Source organism: Leptonychotes weddellii, chromosome 1 (genome assembly GCF_054177405.1).
Source record: "Leptonychotes weddellii isolate Sample4059 chromosome 1, ASM5417740v2, whole genome shotgun sequence".
Lineage (NCBI taxonomy): Eukaryota > Metazoa > Chordata > Mammalia > Carnivora > Phocidae > Leptonychotes > Leptonychotes weddellii.
This window is the reverse complement of record NC_138369.1, coordinates 78314835-78324396: the sequence shown is the minus strand read 5'-3', so window position 1 is coordinate 78324396 and position 9562 is coordinate 78314835. Positions and strand designations below refer to the sequence as shown.

At 60.0% G+C, this 9562-nt stretch overlaps 1 protein-coding gene across 2 annotated transcripts in view; it reads left to right on the top strand.

The window, feature by feature from the left end:
* The first annotated feature begins 272 nt into the window (after positions 1 to 272).
* The window catches only part of AMOTL2 (angiomotin like 2), a 17823-nt gene continuing 8533 nt past the window's right edge, over positions 273 to 9562 (top strand). The window contains exons 1-5 of one of the 2 annotated variants that reach the window (XM_006736900.3): positions 273 to 472; positions 2887 to 3681; positions 6409 to 6715; positions 7733 to 7877; positions 8270 to 8362. In XM_006736900.3, coding sequence (XP_006736963.1) covers positions 2948 to 3681; positions 6409 to 6715; positions 7733 to 7877; positions 8270 to 8362 — 1279 coding nt within the window. In that variant the 5' untranslated portion in view covers positions 273 to 472; positions 2887 to 2947. Of the gene's footprint in view, positions 473 to 2886; positions 3682 to 6408; positions 6716 to 7732; positions 7878 to 8269; positions 8363 to 9562 lie in introns of those variants that run through there. The other variant, XM_031031861.2, reaches the window with a different exon arrangement.

The following is a 9562-nucleotide window of genomic DNA, read 5'->3' as shown; positions in this document are numbered from 1 at the left end:
CGGGGACGGTAATGGCCGAGCGGATTAATTCGTCCCCAGCAGCCCCGGAGCAAAGCGCGGCGGTGGGGTGGGGGAGGCGGGAGAGGCGCAGGGCGTCCTGGAGGGCCCTGAGCCGCCCGGGAACGGAGCTCAGGGGCCGGCCGCCGGGTCCGCAGCGCCGCCTCCCGGGAGGAAGGCGGGGGCCGGGAGGAGGGAGCGGGAGGAGGCGGAGGGCGGAGGAGGGCGGAGGAGGGCGGCGCGCTGAGAGGTTATTTGTGGTTCGCTTTGATCCCGAGGGGGAACCTGAAACTCTCACATTCCTGGCATAGCAGCCGCCTCCGGCGCGGGCCGACCCTGGGGCTGCGCGCTGGGGCCCGAGCGGCCAGAGCGTCGGCGCCACCGCCGAGTGCACACCTCCGCCGCCGAGTTGAGCCGGGCCGGGTCGGGCCGGGTCGTCGGGTCTGACTACGCCGAGCACCCGCGGGCCGCAGCGGTAAGGAAGGCGGCTTGGGCGCTTCGGGGAGCGCGCGGGCGCGGAGAGAGGCGTCCGGCCGGAGCCAGAGCCCCCGCGCAGCCCACCCTTTTCCGGGAGCGGGAGCCCGACGCACCAAGCGTCCTCAGCGTGAAGTGCGCCCTTTCGAGGAAGCCGCAAAGGCGGCCCCGTCCGTTCCTCGCTGCGGGCGCCGGGCGGTGCGCCTGGGGCGGGGGCTCTCGCTGGCGCGCCGGTCCCCTGGGGCGGGGGGAGGGGGCAGCCTTTGGGGAGAGCGGGGTCCTATGTTTTGGGTCGTGGGCTGGGGAGAGGGGCGCGGAACAGGGCAGGAGGCGCCGCTTCGCGTTCAAGTTGCAGGGCCCTGGGGTTGAACTGGTTAGGTGGGGGTTACAGGTGTCTTGCCCCCAACTAGTCCAAGAACTCCTCTTTGTCTTCCTTGGAAAATCCTCTCTGGAGCCACGGAATGGCTCTCACTTAGAAAGAATGCGGCCGGCCGTCCAGCCCGGTGACGTCAGCGTTCGAGCATTTGGAAAACAAAGAGGGCTCGGGAGGCCGGGAGGGAGGCGGACCCGCGACGCTTAAAGAACTCCGTGGGCTACCGGCTACCCTCGGCTGCTCGCTCTGGGCGCACCGGCGGCCTCCGGGTGTTCGTGGTCGGCTTGGAGTCCGGGTAGAGCGGGATCCCGGACTGGGATGCAATCTGACTTAGAGCCCCTCGTCTGGGTTCCTTAGGCGAGCGTGAGCCCCAGCGAGAGCCAGAGTTGCGTGCTTACTTAGGAAGGGTGGGGGGGATGGTTGCAGGGAGCCGGGTGCGCTTGGTGCAGCAAAGGTGCACGGCTGGGGTCGTGGTCCCGGATTTTAGTAACGGCTCCGCCGAAAGAGTGTGCATCTGAGGGGTCTGACGGGGGCAGACTCGGCTGAGAGGCCCCGGAGGTGCTCCCCGCTCCCAGGCACATTGCTGCGGGGAGGAGACCAGGAATCTGTCCAGAAAACTCTGCATTCCCTCACCTCCCCACCCCCGCCCCGTCGTTCTCAGCGGGAGTCAGCCCAGACTGATTACTTTAGGAAATGCCCCGCGGCTGAAACTCTAGGGCGAATTGCTTCCAGTTTGTTTTGCCTCCGGTAACTCTGGAGTCTTGGCATCTCCACACCTACTGTGTGTAGGGAGAGGGGGCGGCATGATTGGGTGCCAAGAAGGATGGGGACAGAGATGCCTTCCAGACTCATCTCCCTCTCCTCCTTTCTGGGCAGCCAGGAAGGAAGCCGGGTGAGGGGGGGCAGCCTTCCAGGACCTGAGCCACTGAGAGCCCAAGCTCAGAAGGGAATACCTTCCTCAGGAGATACTCCCTGCACTTTAGGCTTCCAGCCCCCAGCCTCAGGTCCCTGCAACCAAGAGCCTCTTTCTTGCTCCCTTACTCCTCCAGTTGGCTCAAATGGGTGTTACTGATGTCAAGATGCTGAGTGCCCACTCCCATGTGGCAGAGGACCAGGGGGGTCTTTTCCAAGTAGCAGGGGTGTGTGTGTGTGTGTGTGTGTGTGTGTGTAGGAGGGACAGTCATCAAATCAAAGACATGGTGCCATACTTTGTTTTTCCTGGAGCATCCATGCAATTGCTGTCAGCACACAGACTGTGTGACTGACCCATAAACCTCGATGGGTGATCTCTTTGTGCTTCATTTCACAAAACCATGGTCCTGTGGTAGCCTCTCTTCTCTCATCCCTTATTCACCAAACCAGATGCATTTTTTCACCTTGCAGAGTCACTGCCAAGGTCATCCCATGACAGGGAGGGTTCAGCATGGCAAAGGGGGTGGACGGTGGTGAGTTAACTGTGTCAAGGCTAGGGCTCAGGCATGCTGCATTCTAGGGGGGGTTGGGGGCTGTTTGCCCAGAGCTTCTACTAGGCTGGACTCATTCTTTATCACCTGCCAATAAACTGGGGCCCTGTCTACCCCTGGACTGGCCTGCTCAGTGGTCATAGCTGAGCTACCCCTGCCCTGGAGTCTCTCATCAGCCTTTTCAGTGGGAAGCTGACTGCAGGAGGCTGTGGTCCCTGGGTGATTGATTACCTTCGAGGTGACTGGTGTCTGTCTGTAGGCCTAGTAAGTCCCCGCAAATATGACTGTAATGACAGCCTCCACCCAGGATTTACAGTGTACCAGGAGCTCGGCAGCCATTGCCTCGCTTCATTTTCAACTCCGTGAGGCAAGCATCATTCTTTACATTTTTCTGATGGGGAAACTGAGTCTCGAAGGGTAGGTAACTTGCCTTAATCAGTAGGTGGCAGCACTGGCAACTGAGCCTTGTGTGATCCTCCACTCTCTGCCACTATGCTTGGGACCGTGCCGTAATGGAAAGTACCCCCTGCCCTCTTTCCCGCGTGCTCCCCCTCACTGCTCTTCTTTCTCTCTTCCCAGGTGCCGTGGGGCCAGGTGCCACCGGCCGTTGTCCAGGCGGGTGTGTGCCAGCCAAGGAAGCATGAGGACGCTGGAAGACTCCTCCGGGACAGTCCTGCACCGCCTCATCCAGGAGCAGCTGCGCTATGGCAACCTGACTGAGACGCGCACCCTGCTGGCCATCCAACAGCAGGCCCTGCGGGGTGGGGCCGGGGCCGGGGGCACAGGGAGCCCCCAAGCCTCCGCGGAGATCTTGGCACCCGAGGACACTCAGGTGCTGCAACAAGCCACAAGGCAAGAACCCCAGGGCCAGGAGCACCAGGGCGGTGAGACCCACCTGGCAGAGAACACCCTCTACCGGCTGTGCCCACAGCCCAGCAAGGGTGAGGAGCTGCCCACCTATGAAGAGGCGAAGGCCCACTCACAGTACTATGCGGCCCAGCAGGTGGGGCCCCGGCCACATGTGGGGGACCGGGATCCCCGAGGGGCCCCAGGAGGCCATCGGAGTCAGGATGAGGCCCTGCGGGAGCTGCGCCATGGGCATGTGCGCTCCCTGAGTGAACGGCTCCTGCAGCTGTCCCTGGAGAGGAACGGTGCCCGGGCCCCCAGCCACATGAGCTCCTCCCACAGCTTCCCGCAGCTGGCCCGCAATCAGCAGGGCCCCGCATCCAGGGGCGCCCACACCGAGGGCCCAGAGCCCCGTGGACCTCCGCCTCAGTACCCACACGTTATGCTAGCTCATGAGGCCGCCACTGCTCTCACCGACCCACGATACCGCACCCGCGGGAGCCCACACTTCCAGCATGCCGAAGTCAGGTAACTGCCCAGCCTGGTCTTTCGAAAGCTCTTGACTCTCTTCCAGCACTTTCCGCCCCCTGGGGTGGAGAGCCTCCAGACAACACCTTGTGCCATGGCTGGCAAGCACCGGAGGAAGGCCGTTGGCTACCCCTCTCCTTCCCAAGGAGGAGGGGCTGATGCCTGGAGGAGAGTAGGACTTAGCCCAGGTCACAGGAGAACTTAGTGGTGTCTTTTGCTTTCATTTGGAGATGGATGCCATCGTGTGATTAGCTGTAGCAGTCAAGTAACTAGGGTTCCCGGGGGGTACCAGTTACAGCAGAGGGTTAAAGGTTAGGTTTTTGAAAGAACTTGCTAAAGACGAAGGTTGGGAATCATTGCCAAACTAAGTGGGGAGAAGGTGGGACCTCCTCCTCTGGAGATTGTTAAGACCAAGTGGACAGTCGGCTTTCTGTGGTTAGTGGGAGGCACTGCCAACTGGAGGCAGGAAGGACCAGATGGCCTCCTTAGAGACCTCTCCCTGTCCTACACCAGGGCGGGAGCTGCCCTCTTGCTACTTTGCGTTTCCTTTCCTATGCTCCAGGTGGCTGGAGCCCTTAGGGAAGAGGACTTGGGGTCCAGGCGAGCCCCTTTCTGGGGAGCTCGGAAAAGGCTGCTGGGGAATGTAGAGTTTGATTCTGAGTGTGAGGGGAAGCCTTGAGAGGATACGATTTGGCTTACCTCTTTAAAAAGGTCCTTTGGGCTGCAGGTAGAGAGAAGGGATTCTGAGGGGCAAGAATGGAAGCAGGAGACCAGGAGGAGGCAGAAAGCCCGGATGGTTTGCAGGAATACTGGTTCCTAGAAATGCAGCTCTGCCCCAGGCTTCTCCCTTGGCCTGGCCCCTTCTGAGAAGGGGACACACACTGCTCGGTTCACACACCCCATCTCCCCGCGTGCTGGTCCCAGAAACGCCACCAGAGGGGCCTGAGGATTTGCAGCCTCCTTTCCTCTGGAAGGCTCAAGGTCGAAGTCTGGTTCTCTTCATGCTTGCTGAGTCTTCATTTAGTCACCCGCTGTCCCACCGTTTGGCCTTTTCCCGGCATAGATGCCTTTCCTTGCTCTCGAGAAACGAGTGACGCCATGGTGTTGGTATGGAGGAACCAGAGGATGGAGCCTTGTGGGTTTTCTCCAACCTCCACCTCTCGTGCTCCCCTCCCCCACCTTAGCTCCTTTCTCAGAGCTTGGTCAGGGAGAGTTTCGGAAGCTGAGTCGCGGGTTTCTTCTTTTGGAGCAGCCTTATTGAACCCTGTCAGGAAAAGATAATATCGTGGAAAGGAAGTAGACCCCAGGAGAACAAAAAAGGGAGGGTAGGGAGGGGCAGCACAGGGGAATGGAGAGCAAGTGTGAAGGGAAAGGAAAGCTCTATTCTTTCTCAGAGCTAAGTCATCCCCAAAGAATGCCAGTTGTGTCTGCCTGGCCCAGTGCAGGGGGAGAAAGTTGGTGAAGCAACCCCGAGAATGCCACATTTAGCAGTGCAGGGGAGTTTGCACATTCCAGTGGGGACCCTCTGCTCAGCTCTCCCTGGAAGCTCCACCTTAGGCGGTGAGAGAAAGAGAGATCACAAAAGGATTGTTCATTGGGAACCTGGGGGAGGGACTTTTCTTTTAGCCTAGGGTCCTCAGGGGAGCAGGAGAAAGGAGGCTATAGCGGGAAGGGAGGGCGAGAGTGCTGAGGTGATGGACCCACGAGTGGAATTCAGTTCTCGTGGAGCATCTGGCACTTGGAAAATTCCTGGTGGAACGGAGGCAGTCTGTTCTTCTACACTTGGGAGCCCCACGGCCCCAGAAAGGCTCTGTGACGAACCTCCACCCCCATGCCTCTTGCTCTTTGCTCCTTCCCTTAATGGGGCTCTGAGGGTGACATGACAGCATTGCTAGAGGCCAGTGGAACATTGTCCCTAAACTCGGGCTGTTGCGGTGGTTCAGCGGGGGCCCCTGTGCCCAAGAAAATCCAGTGTGTGGGTCACATTTGCTCTTTCAGCAGACACTATGCTGCAGTCCCCACTGGGAGAGGTAGAGGATGGGCCGCCATGGCGGGAGCACGTGCCGTCGGCCCAGCCTCCTGCCGGGCTTTGTGTCGGCCCGGCCAGCCCCTTGCGGCGGGAGATGCTGACCCTCATGATGTAGCAGAGGCATGCCAGCGGCCCGGGGATTTGAGGGCCGATTTCGTCAGACTTGGGAGCTCAGGCTCTTCCCCCCCCTCCCCCCCGACATCTATCTCACCACTCTGCCCTTAGCCACAGTATTCAAAAAATGTTTCTGCGACGGGTGAGGGGACCCGAAATAGGAGGGAGGAAAACGTGGGTGTGCTGCAGTGGCAGGTGCTTCAAACAGCCACCAAGTGGCCCGGGGGCCTGGGTGGCTGTGTGCTCAGTCATGATCGATGTGGCCTCCAGACCCAAAAAGAACCTTCTGTGGATTAGAAAGGTCAAGTGCGCATTGCTTGAGATGCCTTGTTTAAGTACTGGTTGCTCATAAGGTCCAGGACTACTCAGGCTGATCCCCAGGGCCTTGGCCACAGTGCTGCGAGGTGTGAAACAAGCATCCTGATGTTAACCCCCGCTAGCCCCGCTCCCTTGGCCCTCGAGGGTCTTGGGTAGACGCCACTGGTCACTGCCTGGTGTTGTGTGGAGACTCCCCAGTGTGCCAGGAGGGCTGGGAGCCATGGGGGTCTGGGCAGCCTCTGAACACCGTCTGTCCTGTTCGCCAGGATCCTGCAGGCCCAGGTGCCTCCTGTGTTCCTCCAGCAGCAACAGCAGTACCAGTACTTACAGGCGCCCCAGGAGCAGCCCCTGCTGCCACACCCAGCTGCCCTCAGCCACGGCCCCCTCGGCTCCCTCAGTGCACCTGAGGGGGAGGGGCCAGCGAGCACCCCGGCGGCCGCCGCCGCCTCGGGCGGTGCCCACCTGGCCCAGGTGGAGACTGTGCTGAGGGAGAATGCCAGGCTGCAGAGGGACAACGAGAGGCTACAGAGGGAGCTGGAGAGCTCAGCAGAGAAGGCCGGCCGCATGGAGAAGGTAGGCCCTGCTGGGGCCCCAGAGGGGCGGGGTGGGGGAGGAGCTGCTGCCCACCCCCTCGTCCTTCCCATGCCCTACCTCGCTGACTCCGGACAGCTGGGGAGCAGCCTCAAGGCCAGCAGAGCAGGCCTGGGGTGTGAGCAGTTGCTAGCCGGTGGTGATTAGAAAGAGCCCATTCACCAGCTCCCTGCACACACCCCCTCCTGCGGACACCTCCCACAGAGAGCCCTTTGTGTCCCCCACACAACAGCCAGTCTGTTCTAGGCCAGCCCTGGCCCAAGCGAAAGCCCCTCCTCTTGGAAAAAACGGGCTACTTATTGGAATCCCAGGCCAGCTCGGAGCACGTGCGGAACCTGCCAGCCGCCAAGTGGGAGGGGCAGCTGGGGCCAGGCTGGCCCTCTGCAGTGGACGGTGATGGCCAGAGGAGGAAATGCTCCAGCCAGAGGCAGCTCAGGCTGGGGGCTGGTGCCCCGTTCTTTCGTGAAGGTTTACCAGCAGTGTGCGTTCAGCTTTGACAGGTGGCCTCGGGCCTCCTGTGGCTGTCCCATGGTGTCCCAGATAGCTCAACGCCCCAGAACACGGCTGGAGTCTTTTTGTGCCCAATCCTGGCGTCTTTTTGTGCCCAATCCTGGCCGACAGCGCTCAGATTCTCAGTAGAACCTGGACAAAAGCAAAATGCTTCTTTCTGGATGTCGGGCGCAGAAAGGCTGTGTTGAGTCCCTCTCAGGCAGCCACTTCCAGAGACTCAGCCCTGGTTCACTCAGCATCGGGACCTTGGCACAACTGAGGGGACCCTTGCTTGCTGGTTCTAGTGTCTGATTCATTTCTGGAGGCCACAAGCTTCTGACCGTCCCACTATAGCCCCCTGGATTGTTTGGCTGTTGCCTTTGATCCTCTCCTCTCGCACCCTTTCTGCTGGAGAGAGCAGAGCTGCCCGGGCCTGTGGACGGGCCGCTGATGCCACACACACTCTGGGCTCTCTCCCCTTCCTTCAGCTCTCCTGTCTGCCTCTTGCAGCTGGAAAGTGAAATCCAGAGGCTCTCAGAGGCCCACGAGAGCCTGACGAGAGCCTCTTCCAAGCGGGAGGCCCTGGAGAAGACCATGCGGAACAAAATGGACAGTGAAATGAGGAGGCTGCAGGACTTCAACAGGGATCTTAGAGGTGAGAGAGGGCACCCAGAGTGAGGGGGTGGCGAGCATCTGTGGAGGCCTTGATTCCTCTGGTCTAGGGAGGAATTCAGAATCTCTGCCCTCTGCAAAAAGAAGTGTGAAGTGGCTCAAAGGGGGCCAGTTTGAAACTCCTTGGGAGCCACCTGGACAGGGGGATGCTTGTGTCTGTCCTACGCCTTGGAGCCTCTTGTGGAACCCTCACCCGTGTGGCCCAGAGTCTCCTTCCTCGTTAGGCCCTGAGCGCACCCAGGGCTTCCCTATCAACCCATCCCTGGTTTGGAGGGTGCAGCCCCATAGACAGGACCCCAGGGGACACCCGGGCAGGCAGCTTCACCTGATACTCGAACATCTTTCCTTAAAACATTTTTCCTTCATTTGAAACAGAGAGATTGGAATCTGCCAACCGCCGTCTGGCAACCAAGACCCAGGAGGCCCAGGCAGGAAGTCAGGACATGGTGGCCAAGCTGCTTGCTCAGAGTGAGTAGGGCTCCCACTCAGACGCCTGGACAGATAAGTGGGTGGTGAGACCGTGGCAGTGACAGGGGACACAGGAGGATCGGCCCTCCCTGCTGTCAGAGCAGTGCTTCGAGCACAGGATTACTGAGTGCCTACTCTGCACCCAGCCCTGAAGTGTCCTGGCTGGGAGGGGTGGCTTCCAGAGAATAAGATCTGGTTCTGTATTTACTGGAGAGATGAGTGGCTACCAGAGGGACCACTGTGGCGCAGTGACTTGTTGGGCTGTGGTGCCATGTCTGTAGAGTACCCTTCAGAACTCAAGGTGCACTGGGCAGTGGGGGAGGCCGGATAGCCCTGGAGGCAAGTGGGAGCAGAGAGAAGGAATGCTGGGTTCCCCAGGGCATTCCAGGCAGCGGGAAGGTTAGGGGGGCCCAGTTGGAATGTGAGAAGCTGGGGAGCATGATGCAGTTGGGCCATAACAAGCTGGCCAAGTGGGGGTCCCCGCAGACAACCGCAAGTGGGTTCCTGGAGCTTAACCAGCAGGTACAGTCTGAAGAAGGGGTTTAGGAAGCTCCTCTAACGGGGAGGGTGGAAAGCTTCTGGAAGACAGTGGATGAATTCCCTATTGACTAGTCTATTCAATCAGTCATTTGTTCATTAGCAGCACCATGCTAAGCCCCTGTCAGGAATTGGGCAGAGGGTAGGTGCAGGCCCTGGAAGGTACCAGGGCAGAGAGGTCAAGTGAGAGGGGTTGAGCTTGAGAAAGAAGCAGGGTCTTCTAACTACAGATTCAAGGGAACAGAGGTGTCCCTGGCCTTGGAGACTAGTGACTGGGAAGTCCCCACTGGCCTGAGAGAGAGGCTCTGTGGGGATGGCTGGGGGCTGGTGCAGTGGGATGGCGCAGGTGGAAGTGCATGGAGTGGGACTAAAGGAAGCCCTGAGCTCAGCAGCAGGAAGAAGCTCTTCTAGACAGAGAGGCAGTAAGTTCCTACTATGCTGTAGTGGTGTTTGGGCCTTTGCAGAGACATGGAATGGGGGTGGCTGGTGTCCTGGTGAGGGTGGCTTTGAGGAAGCCTAGTATGTATGAGGGGCCTGGGTAGTACGGGGTGTCCAGAAGTCGGGGAGCAGCTTGAGGACTGAGCTCTGGCTAGTAGCACCTCCTCCTTCCTCAAGGAGGGCTCAGAGCCCAGAGCCCTGGACAGAGCTGTCCAGAACAGCGAA